Source organism: Camellia sinensis, chromosome 3, assembly GCF_055761805.1.
Source record: "Camellia sinensis isolate YWXY chromosome 3, ASM5576180v1, whole genome shotgun sequence".
NCBI lineage: Eukaryota > Viridiplantae > Streptophyta > Magnoliopsida > Ericales > Theaceae > Camellia > Camellia sinensis.
In genome coordinates, this window is record NC_138963.1 from 188,518,514 (window position 1) to 188,540,491 (window position 21,978).

General features: G+C 31.8%; 2 protein-coding genes across 13 annotated transcripts; both read left to right on the forward strand.

The window, feature by feature from the left end:
• Positions 1–2,405: 2,405 nt before the first annotated feature.
• On the forward strand, positions 2,406–4,625 carry LOC114286508 (uncharacterized). The gene has a single exon (XM_028229677.2). The coding sequence runs from the start codon at positions 3,008–3,010 to the stop codon at positions 4,283–4,285; it is 1,278 nt and encodes a 425-aa protein (XP_028085478.1). The 5' UTR covers positions 2,406–3,007; the 3' UTR covers positions 4,286–4,625.
• A 7,562-nt stretch (positions 4,626–12,187) lies between these two features.
• LOC114286511 (uncharacterized) lies at positions 12,188–21,513 on the forward strand. 12 transcript variants are annotated; one of them, XR_014365023.1, is made up of 11 exons: positions 12,188–12,441; positions 12,686–12,800; positions 13,041–13,106; positions 14,780–14,896; positions 15,291–15,396; positions 15,489–15,548; positions 19,069–19,126; positions 19,859–20,011; positions 20,096–20,207; positions 20,563–20,646; positions 21,406–21,513. XR_014365023.1 is itself a non-coding variant. In XM_082921720.1 (11 exons), the coding sequence occupies exons 2-10, from the start codon at positions 12,790–12,792 to the stop codon at positions 20,605–20,607; spliced, it is 627 nt and encodes a 208-aa protein (XP_082777846.1). In that variant the 5' UTR covers positions 12,188–12,441; positions 12,686–12,789; the 3' UTR covers positions 20,608–20,646; positions 21,406–21,509. The 12 variants fall into 12 exon arrangements, 7 of the variants coding, with proteins under 7 accessions (XP_082777846.1, XP_082777848.1, XP_082777849.1 ...); XR_014365020.1 differs by having other exon boundaries at positions 19,956–20,011; XM_082921720.1 differs by having other exon boundaries at positions 19,956–20,011; positions 20,100–20,207; positions 21,406–21,509.
• The last annotated feature ends 465 nt before the right edge of the window (positions 21,514–21,978 follow it).

A 21,978-nucleotide genomic window follows, 5' to 3' on the forward strand; every position in this document is an offset into this window, starting at 1 on the left:
CCCTACAAAATGCTAGACAACATTGAAAACAGAAAACAAAAGACAAACGGGCAGCACCATGGCACACCAATCCAAAACAACAAAAGGAAATGGGCCCACCTGATAAACAGAGCAAAACATATAGAACAAAATAAGGCATCCGAAAGAAATGTTCATGGGCCCCATGGAGAACACGAGGACCATGAACAGACCTATAAACATATAGAAGCCTAAAGAAAAGGGAACAAATAACCCTATACAACCCGCTAAAGAAGTCCCCAAAAGCTTGAGAAGAAACTAAAGATCTAAACAGAAATATACATATCAAGAGAAAAAATAGATTTCCCTTGCACGGCCCGCAAGGGAAGGCAAAACCAGAAAAAATAAATACAAGCGTTTTCCACAAAATGGGTCCAAAAAAAACCAAATAGCATACTACCAGCATCCATACAACCCGTAGATCTGCCAGCATCCACAGCAGTTGCAACACTCATCCATAAACTCGGATTATTATTCGTTAAAAATATTATTCATGTAAAACATCAAGTTAATCATATATTCATAACCCATGATTAGGTCTTAATTGTTTTTAAAAATTTATGAAAGTTATGTTAACTGTTAATTTTTATAAAAACAAATGTGCTTTGGTTATAGGGCTGCAAATATCCAATTAACTTGATTTTTTACATAAATAATCTACTCGATAAATTCTACAATATAAACAATTTAAATTATCAAAAGAGGTTGGGAATGACCCTCCACAAGGGAGCACAGTAGCCTGCTATGCCCAAAGGCACAACAGGATCCCCAAGTCCCTTGTCTGGGGCTTACTCACTTCACTCGCTCTCGTTCAGTAACGGTTTCTTCATTCTTTAGATTAGTTTTTTTTCTTCACTTGAGCGATTGACGCTATCCAAGGAAGTCAAACCGTGATCGGATTCGTTGTACATTTTTTTAGTAATGAAATCCTTACTTACAAAAATAATTTAATGAAACATGGAATCGTTTGTAATGGAAGGTTAGGATTAAACTTTATAGAAAGGTTCACATTCATAATAAATCTTAACTTATCATTGCACTTTGTGTGAAATCAAAGGGTAAAATTCTTAGATAAAATTGATAATTTTGAGCAAAAATAAGAATAATATAGTATATATACCTTATTTAACAACACCAAAACTCAACCCTCATAATATAGCCAAACACCCAACAAGGTATGCATGGATAACCCAAGGATAACCCTAGCAAACAGTTGACAACACCATAGCTATTAAACCCTTAGGTGATGTTTGTTTTCAGGGATTGAGTAATAGGATTGGATTAATAGTCTATCCAGGCTAATAGTCCGTTGTTTAGTTTAAAATTTTTATTCTAGACTATTAGTTCTAAATGTGTTGGACTATTGTGTCCCATGGAGGGGGGGTTGGGACACAAATGGGAGGATAAGGGGGATATGAGATTAGGTGATGAAATGACCATTTTGACCCTCTACTATTTAATTATGTATTATATTTAGTAAAAGTCAATAAAATTTAAATGTCTCAATTTAAAAATAAAATAAAATAATTTAATTTAATTTTTATTAATGTTTTATTTATTTAATTTTTTTAAATAATTTTTTATAGATATTTTATTGATGTTTTATTTTAAATTTTTGTTTATATTTTATTTAATTTCATTATTTAAATTTTAATAAATGTTTTATTTAATTATTATTATTTTTAAATAAATTTATTTAAAATTTTGATTAAAAAAAATAACATATATTTTTATTGATATTATTTATTTAAATTTAAAAAAATTAAATTTATATAATTGTGTAAAAAATAAAATAAATTAAATTTTTATTTAATCTAGCTAAAAATAATTAAAATATTACAGATATGTTTAATATTGCTATTACTTAGTAAATAATTGAAAAGGGTAAAATAGTTATTTGGGCATTTATCATTCTCAATAATATCTCAAACAAACATAAGATTCATATCATATCCAACTAAATAGTCATTTCCTAACATCTAAACACATAACTAAACAAACATGAAATACATATTCTATCTAACCAAATAATCCCTGGACTATGAATCTTAGGATTACAATCTAATAAATTACAATTTCTCCTTATTCAGTCTGTCCAAACAAACACACCAATAATAAGAATAGTTGGCCTTAGAACAAAGCCACAAACCCTAGCAAACAATCCAACACACCTCTTTACGTATTCAACGGTGAATGCAAACGCAATACTTTTGTAATTTTATATTTAAATTTTTTACGTAATTTGATGATTGAGAGGTGATTTATCAATTTTGAACAGTTTGATAAATAAAAATAATAATTCAATATTACTAGAGTCAACATATATATATATATATATATAATTCAAATACGCGTATTATTGAAAAACAAACGCTGAGAGAACTTCTCGGAGGACCAACCATACGTTTCTCTTTCTTTTTTTAACTGCATCTCTTCTATACCCTCTCCTCCGTAAATCCTCTCTCTTCATTCACATCCACACCCCTCTCCAATATAATTTAGATTGCTTAGAAGAAAAAAAAATCATACCCCAAAAAAACCAAAAAAAGAAGAAGAAACACCTCTCTCCAACTTCCTTTCCCAGGTCGATGATGACAACGTTGATGGGGCTTTTTCTAATGTATCGCTAATTAGGAAACTCAACGAAAATTGTCATTGCGAAATAAATTCATCGAACTGGGTAACTTAAAGGGAGTTTCGAGATGGAGGCGCAAAGGATGAACCAACTGATGTTTTTATGGTCAAGATTGCAAAGTAATCGTGTTGCCCTTGTGGGTGGGAATCACACCGCATCCAGGTTTTGCACTCGCTAATAATTCATTCCCCTTTCGCTGCCACTCCCACCTCCCTCTCTCACGCTAGCTCTTGCAATTAACATTCTATTCTTCTTTTTTCTAGGATCTCTTTCAATACTCTCTAATATAGTTTGTGATACTTTTTCTTTGCTTGCTCATTTTTTTTTTCCCCATTTTGCACTTTTCCCATCAACATGAGATTTATAGCCATGGATTTGATTCATGGGTTTCGAACTAAACACCACAACAAAGTCAATAACCAATATAAAGATGACATTGATATGAATACTTATACGCATTTCTTGATAATTCGATTGCCTCATTCTTGGGTTTTGAAACTGATGACAAGGACCATTCTTTTGGCATTGGTAATTGTTGCATTGCCATGGTTTAGCTCGATACTTGGAAAATTGTCTTTAAATTCTTACGGAACTAATTCTGAGGCAGATCAAGCTGCATTTGATTCGATTAATCTAGAGCTGTTGCCCTTAGTCTTTCACGATTTGGCAAACGAAGGCCTTTTGAAAGTGGGTGGTAGAGCCTTGTTAGTTGGCAGTGGCAACGACGAAGCCATTTACAATTCTCAAATTATTAGCCAAAATGAAATGGATTTGATCTCATATTCAGACTCAGAGCGACAAAGCTCGATCCCAGACGAGACTTTCGACTTTGCTTTCACGCATGGCTTTCATGCAATTGAAGAATTCATTGACAGGACTCTCAAGGTAGGAGGTATTGCCACGATCCAACTCAGTGAGGACCCTTCGTTGGGATTTCACAAGCCATCCAACTATAAAATTGTCTACTTGCGCCGATTTGACTCCACCATTGTTGCCATGCGAAAAATCAGCTATCCCCATACAAACTCACCTAAGAAAAGGAAGTTATGCGGTCTCACATCAGAGGCAAAGAAGGCAGCCCTTAATAACCTCGAGGATGTACTCCTCGAACCACCGAGAGCGGCTTCTGGTAAATCTAAAACGTACCTTAAACGAACAAGGTACCTACCGGACTTATTGGGCGATTCACTTGAAAGCTACCCACGTCATGTTTTCATCGATGTGGGCTTGCCAGAAAAGGATGGAGCTGCTGGTGATGCAGGATGGTTTGCGAAGCATTATCCAACGAGGAACAAGGATTTTGAGATGTACAAGATTGAGACTGTACCGGAAGATTCATCATCGTCATCATCCTCTGGAAAGGAGTTGTCGTTGCCCCAAATGGGGATGTCGGATTGGTTAAAGAAGAATGTGCGGGAAGAGGAGTATGTAGTGATGAAGGCTGAGGCTGAAACAGTGGAGGAGATGGTAAAAAATAAGGTTTTAGGGTTGGTGGATGAGCTTTTCTTGGAGTGTAAGCATCAAGGACTTAGTGGGAAGAGCAAAAGTAGTAGAAGGGCATATTGGGAATGCTTGGCTTTGTATGGAAGGTTAAGGGATGAGGGTGTTGCTGTGCACCAATGGTGGGGTTGATATATATATATATATATATATTAAGAAGTCCATGGATAAAAAATTAATTGCATAAAATAATACTGAACAGTTTCGTTCGTAAACTTGTTGGATTGATGATAAATATATAGTTTTGAAGAGAGAGAAGAGAGAGATAGAAAAACTGAAGGAGAGAGAATGAAAAGAAGAGTAAGAGTGAGTGAAGGGAGAGGGGACTATCAAAAGTCTCATTTTGTTATTTGTTTTGATTGTGTATGCTCGTTGTTCTAAGTTTGGGTTATTCTTGTCATTTTGTATTTCAAAATTATGATTATATTGAGGGGTTTATCAAGTTATAAAATTGGAGGGGTGTGATTGGTTACTTCTTCATGTGTTTTTTTTTTATTATTTATTATTCTTAATTATACTTGTGACTTTCTTATAAAGTGAAACAAAAAATTTATTTTTATGAATGTGTCTCCTTATGGTCTTTTTTTTTCTTCTTCTTCCTCTTCTTTTCTTTTTTTTTTTTTTTTTTATCAGTTCGGCTCATAACATGAAAATGGAATCTAATTATTTTTAAAAATAATTTTTTCTCACATTGTATCTCTAAATCACTCATACATAGGGCTATAAACGAACTGAGTCAAGTCGAGCTGAGTTTTAATATGTTTAGACTTATTTATTAAAATTTTAACGAACTCGAACTCAAGCTTGAGCTCAATAAAAATTTAACAAACCGAGCTCAAGCCGAGTTGGCTTTTGCTTGACTCAAGCTCGAGCCTGTTCACGAATCTTAACGAGTCAAAAAATTTATAAATTTATACTTGTGTATAAAACTAAAGTTGTAATTAAATTTTTGATTATATAATTATACACACAATATATAAACATTATAAATAAATAAAAAAAGTTAATACTTTACCAAAATAATAATATCTACTACCACTATCATATAGATGTACTATCTACAGTTAACTATTATTTACATTTATATTTTTAAATATATATATAACATATTTATTTTATTTTTTTATACATATTTTTATATTATTTAATATATATAAATAATAAATATTAAACGAGCCAGCTGACAAGTCGAATTTTAGAATGTTTGGGCTTGTTTATTAAAAAGTTAACGAACTCGAGCTCAAACACAAAAAAAAATTAACTAACTGAGTTCGAACAAGCTTTTACTGAGCCGAGCCTGAACCTGTTCACGAACAGTTCTATCAATTTGCAGCCCTACTCATACATAGTTTATATAGCCTACAGATTTCTCAACCTACTACCAATTTATTTTGGATTTAGTGTTTGAATTTCTTTCATAATATCAGAGTTATTATTTTACCCTCTCGATTATCTTCATGTATGATTAAACTGTGCATCTTATTTGTCTCGACATTCATGTCATGATAAATAGAGGTAATACAACAACAATTTCTTTTTTTCTTTTTTCTTTTTTGTTTTTTTGGTGTAGCATCTAATTATGGGACAAATGAGTAATTTGCACTTCTTCTGTCCAAAAATATTAATTTCTTTTGAGGAATTTAACTTTTTTTTTATAGTACACTTATTATACTTTAAAAATATTAACTTTTTAAAATTACTCATCGGTAATACAATTATTACATTTCAAAAATATTAATGTTAATGAATTTAAAATAATAGCAAAATAAGAAATTCATATTATTTAGTCATTGATTTTTAAAAAGGAATTAATATTTTAAGACGGAGGAAATACTAACTTTGAGATAAAGAATCGTAAATACTAAAGGAGAAATTCAAAATCAAGTCATTTTTAAAAAAATAATTATATATTATTGAAAACATTTATCGATATTAAATCTTTTCAATGATTTTATAATTATTTTTCTAACACCACTGATTTGTAATTTTCCCAATACTAAGTGTATTTTGTTTTTTGAATTCTTGGTGAAACGTATGCCACACACCATGGGTCCATCGTCTAAGCCCAATGGCCCAAGTTGGGAACATTGGCGGCTCTAAACTTGGTGGAAAATTATTTAGGGCTTCACATGACTATACCACACACCAATTACCAATTGTATCTCTCCATGTCGTCTTTCCAAACATCAACTTAAAGGCCCCGTTTATTTATAGAGTTAGAAGAGGGATTGAGATTGGTAGTGAGGTGAGACTCACTAATATTGTGTTTGTTTTGAGAGATAGGAAGGGAATTGATAGTGAGTTCCGAATTATGATGGGCCTCCCCAAGAGGATTCGGATGAGTTTTCAAGACTTGGTATTAGAAAAATAGTCCGGGAGACTAGAAAAATTTTTTTTTTTATATGTTGGGCATTTTTTTTTTTAACATTAATATTTAATTTTTTGTATTTTTTTGTTAAGTAAAAATCATTATTTTATTTGTTTTATTTTTTTCTGGAAACTTTTTTGTTTTTTTTTATTTTTTTAAAATTTTTTACATGTTGGGCATTTTTTTTTAAAACATTAATGTTTTTGTATTTTTTTATTTGTTATATTATTTTATATTTATTTTATATAAAAAAATAATTTAACAATCCCTACACTAACAACTATCATCAAAACAAATACAATTTTATTTAATCCCCTCACTATCAATCTCTTCCATTCTACCACTGAAAATAAACTGGGCCAAAATGTTAGATAAAAGAAAAGAAGCAACATAGAGGGATAAGTTCCACTATATATGTAAATCACATTTAATTTGTGACGCCCTTGATACTAAGGCTAAGTTTGGGAAGTTTCAAATAATCTATCTTTTTATCTTTTTATTTTTTTTTCATCACATCATTTCTCTACTTTTCTACATATTTTTTTATAAAAAGACAAAAAATACACTTATTTAGGTCATCCTAAACAACCCCTAAATCATGTTTCAAAGTCACCAAATAGCATAGTAGCGAAAGATTGAAGATAAGAATGCCAACCAAACGGGTTTGTAGTGTCCCATTTGTAACTTTAAAAATAAAGATATTAAAAAATATTAGAAATAGTATAATATATTATTGATAATTATTTATGATTAATAAGATTTAAAAGATACAAGATGATAAATAAATATAAATTTTATTATATCAAAAAAACAAATTAGATATTATATAGTACATAAAAATATATTAAATAAATATAATTGGGTCAGGGGCGGTGTACATCAATATCGTTGCTAGTGTCTTCGACCATGAACATGGGCCTACTAGAATCTCGAGTTTGGGCCGAACCATATAGTTTCCAATGTTTAAACTTGTTGGCCGCAAGGCAATTGGTACTGACAGTCAAATTGAATCAAGTTACTGAAGTTTGCTTTAAAAGGGGAAATTTTTACCATTTATAATTTTACTTTCTTCTTATTACATTTACAATAATACCCAACTTGCCCTTATCTTCTCAAACCCAAACCCTTCCTCACTCCCAATCACTACCTCTAGTACCACTCTGACCGCCACCTCCGACAGCCAACACCTTCTATACCAGCGATCAACCCCTACAACTTTCGACCACTATGACCCCTCTTCACCTTCCCTCTCTTTTTCTTCTTTTTTTTTTCTTCTTCTTCTTCTTTTTCTTCTTCTTCTTCTTCTTCTTATTTTCGAGTTTTGGGTTCTCTTTCTTTCTCCCCCTTGATATGTTGGTAATGGAAGAAGGTAATAGTTGGGTCGTGATGACGAGAGTAGGTGGCTAGGATGTTTGCGATAGGTTGTGGTGCTCTCTTTCGTGCTTTGTCAGCGATTGAAGAGAGCAATCAGAAAGGCTCCGGTCGTGCTGGGGTGATGAAAGGTGGAGCAAAGTGTCGATGGTAGAGATGGGGGACGAAACTGGGTCATGATAGTGGTAGGATTGGGTCGCAATTGCGGGCTGAGCTCCCATTAGGTGAAGGTGAAAGGTCGTTCGTGGAAGAAAGAGTCGCTGGTAGAGGAGAGTGGGTTAAAGGTTAGTGGCCGAAGGTGGTGAAGTCACTGGAGATTGAAGGTGGGTTGCCGACGACGACGGCAATGACAATGGTGGTGAAAACCTTGGGAGGGTTAGAAATTAAAGGTTAGGGTTTGGGTTTGAGCGATTTTTTGGTAATTTTAAATAAGAACAAGATTGTAATAAAAAATAAGTAAATTATATATGTAAGAGCATCTCCAACGGTAGTAGACATTTTACCTATCTAAATATTACTATAAAGTATATATTTTATTTTGCCTATCAACTGTTTTATGTTTTTACTCCAACCATACTCTTTATTTTTGCTATTAATCCAAATACTATTAATTTTATAGAATGCCACGTCAACAACAAAGATGGAGGGAAATGATCCTAATGATTGAATACATTTTGCCTAGCGTTGAAGGCTAGCTACATGTAGCTAGTGAATATGAGTTGAGCCAAAATGCCTAATCATATGCCTAGTGCGTTGGAATTGAAAAAAGTGAATCACACTAGGCATTTTAACTAACAAGTATGATATGCCTAGTGCATTGGAGATGCTCTAATGTGATAGAAGGATGGTGCAAGTAGAATTATCCTTAAAAAAATAGGTAAATTATGGTGGTATTTAGTGGAGTTTTTTAAATATGATTTAAGAATAAGAGTTGTATTTTGAGTTTGTAAGTTTTGAAATTATGATTTCATTGTGGAAAATTTGTTTAGTGAATGAATTTTGAATTGAGTAGGAAATTTTTAATGTGACATATGATATTTGATACAAAAACTTATAACTCATAACCAAATACACAACTTAAAATTCTATTTAAAACTTATAAAATTTTTAAAAAATTCAGAAAATATTTTTTATTGAATATATAAAAATTAACAAATGCCCAAAAAAAAATAATTTACTGTTCCGGTCAACTGGCCGGACGACTGGTGGGATGACCAGTTAGCTCAAATTTTTCCGTCTTAAATAGAGTTTTCAAAATTGAATGTGGAATTAACTTTTAAAAACCATAAACAAACGTCAAACACAAATAAAGGGGTGGAAATATATTACAAAATACAACCAAACACAGCCTACATTTTGCCCCCTCAAATTTTGCTATTTTTTTACTTTGACTCTTGAATTTTTTATTTTTTTTTAATTTTAAATTTTGAATTTTGTCCCTTCATGTTTTAACAATAATGACTCGGACCCCCTTTTCCCCCTACCCCCTTGACCCCCTCTCAACATGATTGGCCAATTTTGCTTCTTTTTTTTTTTTCCCCTTCTCCTCCAATCACCACCCGCATATGTGTGTGGGGGGGGCGGTGGTGGGGAGGTGATTGGAGAGGGTCTCAATCATAACCCATGTTTTAATTTTTTTTCCAATTACTTTTAGAACTAACTTCTATTAAAAAATAAATAATAATTGATACATTATCTATCACAAGACATAAAAATATGATTTGAGAATAGGAGTTGAATATATAAAAATTAACATGGGTCAAATGCCACCAAAAAAAAAAAACTTACTGTTCCGGTCAACTGATGGGACGACCAGTTAGCCCAAATTTTTTTGCCTTGGACAGTTTTTAAAATTGAATGTGGAATTAACTTTTAAAAACCGTAAACAAACGTCAAACACAAATAAAGAGATAGAAATATATTACAAAATACAACCAAACACATCCCATATTTTGCCCCCTCAAATTTTCCTTTTTTTTTTACTTTGACTCTTGAATTTTATTTTTTTTTTAATTTTGAATTTTGAATTTTGTCCCTTCATGTTTTAATTTTTTTCCAATTACTTTTAGAGCTAACTTTTATTCAAAAATAAATAATAATTGATACATTATCTACCACAAGACATAAATATATTATGAATAATATAATATATACCAATTTATATACCAATTAATGTACTAACAGATGATGTAGCATAATTTTAAAAAATTTTAATATTTGTAATTTATATAATGGGTGGAATCAATAATGATATCATAACATATGTTGGTACACTAATAAGTAATAATGTCATAAAAATAGTACATAGATTGCTACTGCTAACTAAAATAATCAACCCCAAACCAAATAATTTTGATATTTGTGGTTGCTTAGAACATTTCAAACTCATTCCATATCATGCAGCAAATGATAATTTCGGTTATTAAGAATTAAAACATGTTGTAATTAATTAATCATGCACACTACCATGGCTGCAAAAAATAAGTCAACCCCAAACCTAATAATTTTGATATTTGTGTTTGTTTAGAACATATCAAACTCATACCATATCATGCAGCGAATGATAATTACGGTTATTAAGAATTAAAACATGCTGTAATTAGTTAATCACCGTGGTTGCAAAAAATAAATTTTTAGTTTTGGTTCGCAGATTTTTGTTTCTGAAAAATAAATAGAAAGTGAAAAAACTAATTGCAAATATTGACTGTCTCTCATTTGGCATTAGGAGGGTCCTTTGTTGCGTTGAGGTGCTTATTTTCTCTCATTATAAGTTCTTTGTTGGAACGGTTGTTGGGTTTTTAATTATATATAATTGAATTGTAATTATTTAATTTGATATAATTATTCTTATATTTATAATTAATCTCATATTGACCAGTAAAGAAGAAAATAGAAAAGTTGGCCTAGTTTTCGGTCGCCCATGCACTTGCTTCACTTTTACTATATTAATTTTTTTATTAGTTTTTTTCATTTCTCAATTATTTGATATTTTTCCTCAAATCAATTAAAAATTATTTTGAACCAAACTAATTTATTTTATTTTTCTTGTGGAGTGAATAACCAAACAAAACGATATTAGCAAAGAAGATTAATTAATAATGCATATTAATATATACTTTAATTTACAAAGAGCACCGCTTTAAAATAAGAGTTTGAGCTACCTTCAACAAATTCATGGCCTCCATAGAAAGAATGGAAGACCCATTGGAGGTATCTTTTAGGAGTGCGTGAAAAAATTCAAACCGAAAAGATGGGTTGGTTACATATGGTGACAAAAAAGGGCACAAATTGAGAAGAAAAAAAAAAGGGTGAGTAAAAGACACATCAGCTTGCCTAAAATATATTTTAATCACACCTTCTAATTAAAGTGTGATTATATATACACTACTACTTTTTAATCACACTTTTTAAATAAGTGTGATTATATATATATTTTTTAATCACACATTTTAATTAAAGTGTGATTATTTATGTATTTTTTAATCATACCTTCTAAGTAAAGTATGATTATATATACACTACTACTTTTTAATCACACTTTTTAAATAAGTGATTATATATATTTTTTTTAATCACACATTCTAATTAAAGTGTGATTATTTATGTATTTTTTAATCATACCTTCTAATTAAAGTGTGATTATATATACACTACTACTTTTTAATCACACTTTTTAAATCAGTGTGATTATATATATTTTTTTTAATCACATGTTCTAATTAAAGTGTGATTATTTATATATTTGTTAATCACACATTCTAATTAAAGTGTGATTATATATACATTACTACTTTTTAATCATACTTTTTAAATGAGTGTGATTATATATATATATTTTTTAATCACACATTCTAATTAAAGTGTGATTGTGTATATATTTTTTAATCACACCTTCTAAGTAAAGTGTGATTATATAGACATTACTACTTTTTAATCACATTTTTTAAATAAGTGTGATTATATATATATATATATATATATAATCATACTCCCTAAGCAGGTGTGTTTGTATAAAATATTTCAATTTGATTTTTATATAAAATATACAATTCTCATTTTTTTTTTTTAAAAAAAAGGCCCCAACACCAAAACACAAATTATAAAAAAAATATATTTCAAAATACATTTAACTCTTTGACTACTTCTAACCAAAAGGAAATATATATCCTTTATAATTGATCCTTTATATGAAAATATATATCATTGATAATTGATTAGAATGGTCCACAGATCCTTCCAAACGACAAATAAATGGCTGAGATCATTTTACACATTAGAGAGTTCCCACCCATCACACACGCGCAACAGTTTCTTCTTTTCTTCTTCTCTCTTTTGTGATTTACGCTGTGTCCCTCTCTCTCTCTCTCTCTCTCTCTCTCTCTCTCAGAACGATAAACACCTCATCGGCACAACCTTTGTGTCTCCTCCTCTTCCCCGAATTCAGATCCTCTTCCCCAATAGACACCCACCCTCTTCGCTATAGATGGTGCTCTTCATTTCCCTTACAACCTTTCGAAACTCATTGGCTTGGGAAAGACCTGCAATTTTGGTAAGGTTCTAAACCTAAAGTTTGTTTATTTTCTTTTCTGAAACCCTTCCCTTCTTAAATTAGGGCATTTGATTAAACTATTTGGATTTTAATTCAACGATTTCTGGTTTAGGTTTTTGAATTAGGGCATTTGATTCAACGATTTCTGGTTGGGGGTTTTGATTTTTTTTTTTAATATGTATGTATATATGTATAAGCTCAAATCAATTACAGTAAATGTGTTTGTTTATATATGCTTTTGAAGGTGGCAAGCGATCGATTATGCTCGGTTGCATCACAGTACGATTACATTCTTCAATTTCTCCAAACCAGAGACCGCAGCTTCTTGCTGGAGTCGAGTCAGGTTGAATGCTTCCAAGGTCATCTGCTTCTTCCTCTTCTTCTAAATTTTTTCCCCAATTTAGTGTAATTTCTAAAAATAATTATAAAATCATCTATGGTAAACTTTTACATCATTAATAACCAAACTCTTTTTAAAAACTTTCATGAATCTGTAATAATTTTTTTAAAATACCAATTAATCTAATAATTAAGTAGTATTATATTATTATGTGTTCAACGAAGTGATTTAAGATTATCATGTTAATTGTGTTGGGTAGGTTGGTAAGGGTTTGTCCAAAGACACCAAAGCACAAAAATTGGCTTTCCAACACTGGATTGAAGCTGTAAGTTTTCCTTACTCATCTCTATAGATGGACCAAAGGGGAGAAACCTTCAAAGATTGGAACAAAAAATCCCCCTTATTTTGTTTGTGACTCAATTACAATCATGTAGAATAAATCAACAATTTTTGAACTTTTTTTTTTTTTAAATTTATTTATAATTTAGATGCTAGTGCTTTCATCATGTATCCACTTTAATTTGGCCTATGTAATTCTAAATAATCATGATTTGGTTATAATTCCTACCACCTATTTCAGTGACTATTATTATTATTATTATTAATAAATAATGGTCTACATTTGCCTTAATATTAATTTTTTATGATTAAGGAAGATAATATAGAAATTGCTTTCACCTGGATTTGCTCTTGTAGGAACTTTATATATCCAATTGCCTCCCCAACACCGACGCCGTATTCGTCTGAAAAACCGATCCAATGAATATTGCCCACGTCAAATAGTATTAATTAATATACTAATGAATATCAATATCAAAATTAAAAATAAGTAATAATAACGATAAAGCTTAATGAAATAACACAGAGTATTATTGGACAAGTCTAAGTGCTTTTTATGTTTATAACCTTTCCAAATGGCGACACAATTTGTTGGAGGGCTGTGATTTTGTCTCCAAGCTTGACTTTTGTGACCTGCATCTATTAATTTAAAAAATGTATATATTAATAATAAATTTTGGTGATATGCTGCTTGAGATTTTTTGTCATATACAAATTTATTTCGTTATGTTTGGTTTGTTTTCATAATCTGTTTTTTATTTTTTAAAAATTAGTTTAACAAAAATAAACCACAGAAAAACAAATTTACAAAACTAGTCTTTCTTTTTTGGAAAAATAAATAAATAAATTCTGAAAATGAAACTAAACATATATGTATATATATACCTTTGAAGATGAGAGTGTAGAAGAAGTGTCATGCTTAAGCTTCTTTGTGGGTGTCTCTGAATTATCTTCAGATCTTTTCTTCTTTCCTTCACTGGCAATACCTTGTCCTCCCCTTCCATTGCTTCTTGTCACTGTATGGCTTGTTGTTGATATTGTAGGCTGAAATTTCTAACATGAAAAAAAGCGAATCAACTTCCAATATAGAATGCATGGTTTTATATAGCACTATGGTTAGACATATTAGTATCAATCACTACACAACAGTATCAAGAGTATCAAGCGATACATATTAGGAATCAAGTATTGTTGTAGTGGATATTCTAGAAGTAATAAAAAAAATAGTAATAAAAGAGAGCTTTATAACTGGTCATATTGGTTGTGAATCGATTGTATAAATGGTAAATTTGTTATGAACCGATACATATTGGGAACCACTCGATACGTATGTGATTTTCATTCCAACATGTTTGCACCTTTTTGGGAGGTTCATTTTTCTCTACATCATACGTACATTTCAGGCTGTGATTCTTTTTTTTATCAATCACATTTGAAATGATTTTTCTTGATGCTGAATATACATATGGATTTGAGAATCTTATTTTGCTTTTTATTCCACTATATAGGTTGATTTTGTTTGTGTGATCTTACCTCCTCCTCCCTCTTCTCCTAAAATTGTTATGTTTGTATTAAACTTGAAGGTATTAGTTTTCAGAAGTAGGCTATGTTTTTTGCAAGAACTAACATTATTAAGAATCTCACTTATATATGTTGCAGTCTATGGGACTACACAAACATCGTAATGAATTTTCTCTGTGGACCCCAAACATCGGATAGTTGTTCCACTTTGAATTTTGAGTGGCTCCGATTCTTCAATGTGGTCACCACTGGCAGGTTTTGTTCTCTTCTCAAAATAATAAAACCTATTAAAACTTACATGCTATAGGTAGAATTGCTGGGGTTGTTCTCATTTTTATTTCTTTATTTATATAGTCTACACTTAACGTATGAGTTAGATGCCTTAGAGCTATGAAGAGTGTATTGTTTCAACCTATGGTAATGAGTTCTAAAATGGGTTTAAATCCTTTTTTCTCACGAGAAGTTATATGATATATATGCCAAAAACTAGGTGAAAAGTGAGTCATTTCTATCAGAGTGTTGACAGGTATGATGGATAGGACCAATTGCCAAGTTGGATGCTAGTTTTTAATGTGCTTTCCTAATTTTAGGACTACTGAACTTTAAAATTTGAAGCTATATCTAAGGAAGCATTAGTTCTTTTTTACAGTGCAAAACAAAGTCTTTTCCATGATGAAAACCGTGCCAATCTTTTTGAGGTTGAGCCTGCGTCTCGGATGCTTCTTAATACTGATAATGGTACTCCTATGCCTCAGGTTGGTTTACATGTCCTATGTTCTTCTAAAGTTTACAGCATCCTTATCTTCTTTTGTTTTGTGTTTTTACAATTTCATCTTCTATTACCTAGGTGGGAGGTGCTTTAAGACTACCATTAAAGAGCTTGAATAAGAGTTGTAAAGTGTTCCAGGTAATAAGTTATTTCTATTATAAATCTACCTTGTAAAATTCCTGGACATTGTATTGCGTGCTTTTGGTTATGGGCATTTTCTCTATGTTGCTAAATTTCACTTGGTTCTCGAATAATAATTTTATATGCTAGTCATATTTTTGAACTTACATTTTCAAGGGGGCAATGTTGGTCATCTGCATAAACTGCTGGGTATAGAGTCAAGTTCAGAGGTTTGTTCTGCTGTTAAGTGTGTTTTGCCTCTGTATCTGTGAACTGCTCTGGTGTACCTGTGCTTTGTTCTACTATATATGTGTCCTAATATGCCATTACATTAGTGTATCTAATCTGGTATATCTGTGTTGCATACTACTGCTCTGGTGCTTACTGTTGTTCTGTTAATCTGGTGCCTTTGTATGCTGCTTTACTTGTCACGACCCAAACCTGCCCCTATGGGTTTAGCACCGTAACCGGCCAGTAATCCGAGATTACCGAAGGCCTGCTTAACAGTAAAACAGTAATGCAGAGTACAGGGGCTGGCGGAAGCCAAAACAATAATAAAAGATGTCCAATGAGCTGTGACAGTCTGTATACAAAAAGACTTTTTAAACATATACACATTCAAACCATAACAGTATGTACATACATCATATACAGATATTCAGGTTAGGGACCAAAATCCCTACCATAACAGTACAGTAACAGTCTATACAGTCTATACAAAACAGAGACAGAAAAGGGAGAAACTAAAACACTCTGAAGCAGCCTTAGCTTGGCAGCACTTGGAACCTCGCAGTGAGGCACGTTGGTTGGCTTGACAGAACAAGGGCTTAGCCTGACGCTTCTAGCAACGGTCCGGTGCCTGAACACCTACATATATATATGAGCAGTGAGCTAAAGCCCAGTGAATAACATATGCGTAAAGAGGTTAAGAATGAATGTCCTTTCAATATTGAAAACAGTCATTTATCAGTATATCAGTCATTCAGTTTGTGGCTCATAATTCATGCCATAACAGTCATTCAGAAACTATAATAGTCATATGTGGTACATCTAATAGCAAAACAGTACAGTAGGTCTTAACAGACCGAACAGTCAGTTGATGGCCATCATATCAGTAAACAGTAGTGGTTCCAAACATGGAAACCGACAGAGATCTCTGTGACAGTAGCAGTACAGTACAATAACAGTAAATTGCTATGGATGCCACGAATACAGTTCACAAATAAGACAAACATTCATTCAGTAAGAAATATCATTTCAGAAAGCGGTACAGTTGCTCATTCAAAAAATACTCATGATTGAACATATCTTTACAACATTGTTACTCACAGAGTTCTGGGCTACAAATAAGCTAGAGCATCCTCGGATGCCAACCCTACACAGTTACAGAACGAACACACACTAAGCTACACAGTTGAAAAATAATAACTTAATCCCTAATTTGCCTTGGTGTGATTCTATATCAATATCCTCATTAAGATGCCTTAAACTAGGCCTAGGAATGCCTATGATGGAATGAGGATGCAAAGATGCACTTTTAAACACTTTTCAGAATTTTCAAAAAATAGGGGGTCCCGCTCGAGCGTGGATTTCCCCGCTCGAGCGGACATGCAGACAAAAGAGCTCCGCTCGAGCGTAGTTTCCCCCGCTCGAGCGGACTGTAAAATCATGCAAAAGTACAGGATGCATGCAATTCACACTCGACGGACGCTCGATCCCCGCTCGAGTGTGAGACACAAGTCCTCGCTCGAGCGTGCATTCCCTCGCTCGAGCGGACTGTAAACATGGGCAAAGTACTGGATACACGCATTTCCCGCTTGAGCGTCCCTTTCCCCGCTCGAGCGGACTGCATGAACTCAGTGTGTACGCTCGAGCGTGGAGTTTCCCGCTCGAACGTGAGTCCAAAATCTAGAATTTCCAGATTTGAACCTCAAGCTCAAAACTCAACTTTGAAGCATCAAATTCGATCCTTTTGGACTAATTTTCTGGAAACATTTGTAAACTCATAATTTGACATGTTTCAAAGATCAATTTGAGAAATCAAAGTCCAAAGGTAGTTCAATTGAACACAAATTCAAAGAAGTTTTCATAAACATGAAGAACAATGCAAATTCAATACATGCATGGGTTCCTAGGAACACCAATGCCACAAAACAAGATCAAATGCAATGTTTAACTTCAAAACATGGTGAGTTCATGGATCAAGACCAAAAATATGAACATGCATGCAATAATTTCCATGAAAACAACTCTAAACTTCATGATATGCGCATGCATGCATGATTTAAGCCTCAATTCAACAATCTTAACCAATTCTAGACTTTAAACTCTAAACTTCCATGAACCGTGCAATATATGACTTAATTTAACAATCAAGAAGGTGATTCTCCTACCTTATGCCTTCAATTTCAAGTGTGGGAGTCTAATTTTGCAATCTCCTCTTCAAGGCTTCTAAATTCAAGCAAGGTTTCTAGTTGAACCCAATTTCTCCAACACTCTAGCTCTCTCACGTTTTGGTCTTAGAGGAAATGAGGAATGATGCAAGACTAAGCTTCAAACAACATTTGGTGAAGTGCCCCACTAGATGGCAAAAGGGTAATAAACATAACTAGTGTAGTTTAACACTATTTAATCTAATTTAATCATACCAAATCACATTTCAATTAAATATACCATAAAATCACATAAATTCCAATTAGCATAAAACATTAATCGGTTCCGAATTCGGCCGCCGATAAGGCTTTCAATTTGCAGTTTAAACATAATACACGAACAGATAATTTAGCAGTCAAACAGATAGACATGCATTTAAACTAATACACTCAATCAATCAATTCAGAATTTCAATCAATCAGTTAGTTAACATGCTTAATCATTGATTAGCACTAATCAGTGGTGAGGGTTGTCACACTACTGCTCTGTTAATCTGGTGCATTTTTGCTAACAAGTCAGCAGTATGTTAATCTGCTAATCTGGTGCCTCTGTATCTGTGTAATGGTTACATTGGTGTATCTACTGTTACATTAGTGTTTGGTCTGGTGCTCCTGCTAATCTAGTATATCTGTGTTTTCATACTGCTGCTCTGGTGCCTACTGTTGTTCTGTTAATCTGGTGCATTTTTGCTAACAAGTCAGCAGTATGTTAATCTGCTAATCTGGTGCATTTTTGCCTTTAGTATCTGTGTCTGGTGCATTTTGTTAACATGTTGATTATATTTTTTTTCCCCCCGTTTTTCAAATGGTTTCTAGACATTATCAAGAAGCCATCACTTTGACTGCTACATTTTCCATTAAGATGTATTCATTGACTACTTATTAGTTATTCATTATTTCATTTAATTAGTTATTACTTATTCATTTCTCATTAAGATGTGTTCATTAACTATTACATTTCCTCACTAGAGAGGAATTTAATTTGTCTTTCATTCATTATTTCATTTAATTAATTTTTACTTGTTCTAGGTTTTAATGTGATTATGGTTCTAAATCCAGAAGGCCACATTATGGTTTTAATTTTTAATATGTTGTAAATTTAATAGGTTCTTTATGTTGGGGATCACATATATGGAGATATTTTACGCAGTAAAAAGGTTCTAGGTACACTTCTTACATTTCTTGCCTATTCTTTTTGAATTGTTATTACTTTCTTGTAGATTGATTTTAATGATACAAACACAAGGCTTGTTAAGTCTCGATTGGGTTCTACCATTTGTTCCTAACTTCTTTATATGAAAAATATGGATAAAGAAACTCTAGCTAAAAGAACTGACCTGACACCATAATTGTGTTTTCCATAAATTGAAAAGTGCCTAGGCCTTTTCATTTTGTTTGGAAAAAAATTTGATAAATCTTTCTTGAGACTACTGAAGTAAATTTTAGGCATAAAACAGTCCTAAAGTTGATTGAATACACTCTATAATTTTATTCCATTATTCATATTACCTTATTATCTTAATTAGTCTGACCTAATATATTTATAGTTTTTTGGAAAAATATATTCCAGGAATTATTTTCTGTTGAAACATAAGAGCTACAATGCTACTTATATTTGAAATGTTGAAAACATGCGAAACATGCTCAAAAGAAGCTTCTTGTTGGATTATTATGGTTTGGACTGGAGTTGTCTTGATGTAATTAGTAGTTTTTTCAAGGTGAGTTAATTTTTATGTATCTGGAAGGAACAATTAATTTTAACTAAAAACTTTATGGTGGTCAGTACCCTATCAGAATTTATACTATCTTCACACACTGTGTATGACTTGTACTGTAGAGTTTAGTTGTTAACATTTATAGTAGAGATCATCCAATTCTTATTTAAACTTTATGAAGGATATACCATGCTGGATTTCAAAATCCATGTAATTCTTAAGAATGCGTGTCTCAGTTCACGTTCTCTGAGGAACTGTTACTTGGATTGCTGGCTTAGGAGTTGCTGGCTGGGGAGTTGGAGGAATTGAAGCAGAGGCTATAATGCTTGGCCAGGTATTTTGAGATAATAATGTATTTTCTTTATGAGTTTTCATACGCTTGTGCCAGCTGTTAGTGTTTGCACTTTTTCTTTGGTAGACAGACATGCATGAAATGGGTAGCTGTTTTCTCTTCTTTTTCCAAAGGTGCAAAAGAAAATGCAGCCTCTGCTTCTCCAAAACCTGCTGCTGCTGGTAATAGTAACTGCAATGTATGTACGCCCCCCCAAAAAAAAGAGTAAATTTTTGAGTTTTTATTTATTTATTTATGGGTACCTAGAATTATGGTTCAACAGTAATAATAATATACATTCACAAAAAGATCGTACACAAGCTGTATTGAGATTTTATCATTTTTAAATACTGTGCTCATTAGTGACCTCCTAATTACAATGTCATTGACACTGAGCTGCTATGGCATCTAATTGTTAACAGGAAAGTTACTTCCAAAAGGATTAAGATCAAGCAGAAATGATTAATGTTTCTATTTTGGTTTGCTGAATTAACTTTTTAGTTTATTCATATGCATTAGCGGTTTCTGGATTAATTTGTGTTTTTATTTTTCAGGTCAGAAATTTCTTGGAGAGATGCAAAATATGGTCCAAGAATTAAAGAACTTAGTTTTTTAAGTTTTTTCATTTTTTAATATATGTAAGCACAGTTAAATTTTTTTATTTAATTCCTTTGTATATACTTTTGAACATTTAATTTTCACTAATGAAATATATAACGTTATTCTATTCAATATGGTTATGATTCAAAGTATAGTATATAGTGTATATTACATTCTTCAAATGTGCATACAAAAATAATATTGATTATTTTTCCAACATGTCGAATCCTTTTTTATCACAGATTTTATTAATTATTAATCACACTTACAAGATGTGATTTAAATATTTTTAATCACACTTAAAAGGTGTGATCTAAATGTTATAAATTACACTTAAATGATGTGATCTAAATATTTTTAATCACACTTAAAATGTGTGGTCTAAATGTTATTAAGCCCACTTAAAAAGTGTGATTAAAAATGACCCCTTTTAATCACACTCCAAAATATCACACTTTAATAAAACTTAAAATGTGTAATTAAATAACATATATCGCACAAAAAAATGTGATCTTTATATGTTTTTGTAGTAGTGCCAGCTCATTATTTTCACTATATAAATTTTTGAATCAAAAATTAAATTAGGATTGATTTAGGGAAAATTACCAAAAAATCTTCTTTGAGAAACGTGTATCCTATTTAGTCTCATAACCTTTTGTTTATACTCAAAAGTCCTATAATTTTTTTCTTCTTCTCTTTCTTTTTTTTTTCTCTACCTCTTTTGCTCTTTGTAATTTTTGGTGATCGTCAACGGGTAACCACATCTTACTTCTTCTCATTCTCTTTTTGATATATAGTCACCAACGATCGAAGACTACCATCGATTGAAATTCACCACCAACCGCCGACTCTTTACTTCACCCTCACCGACGGTAAAGAAGATATGTTTCCGACGAAGAAGATAAGTAGATCTACTTACATCAGATCCGACTATATCTAAACAAAAAATAGTTGTCGGAGTACAATCCTCTCTATATATTTGCCTCTCTCTTTCAATCTCTTAATTTTTCTACATTTTCTTTGCTATACACTTCTATTTTTCTATTTTAATGGAGAAAATTTTCAAGTTCTGAACAAGTTTTTTTCAAGTTTTAGTTACAGGCGGTGAAAATTGTAAAATTTTAGAGTTTCAATATTTTATTTTTTTTTTTTTTGTGCTGGAATGAATCGTGATTTAAAACTGAAAAATTTTACAGTTTCATAAAATTTTTTAAAACTATAAAATTTTACAGTTTTATAACATGCTTTTTAGTTTGATTAATAAGGATAAATGCTTAATAGATTTTTACTTTAAAACTGTAACATATTACAGTTACAAAACTTGTTTTTCAATTTGATCAATAGAAAAATAACATAGTATGTTTTTTCCC

Excerpts from the sequence above, each read along its gene's own strand:
- LOC114286508 (XM_028229677.2), top strand. The coding sequence starts at position 3,008 with ATGAGATTTATAGCCATGGATTTGATTCATGGGTTTCGAACTAAACAC.
- LOC114286511 (XM_082921718.1), top strand. Across the intron at positions 14,897-15,290 it reads AATGTGGTCACCACTGGCAG|TGCAAAACAAAGTCTTTTCC; the intron begins GTTTTGTTCTCT and ends TCTTTTTTACAG. Across the intron at positions 20,012-20,142 it reads AGGCTATAATGCTTGGCCAG|GTGCAAAAGAAAATGCAGCC; the intron begins GTATTTTGAGAT and ends CTTTTTCCAAAG.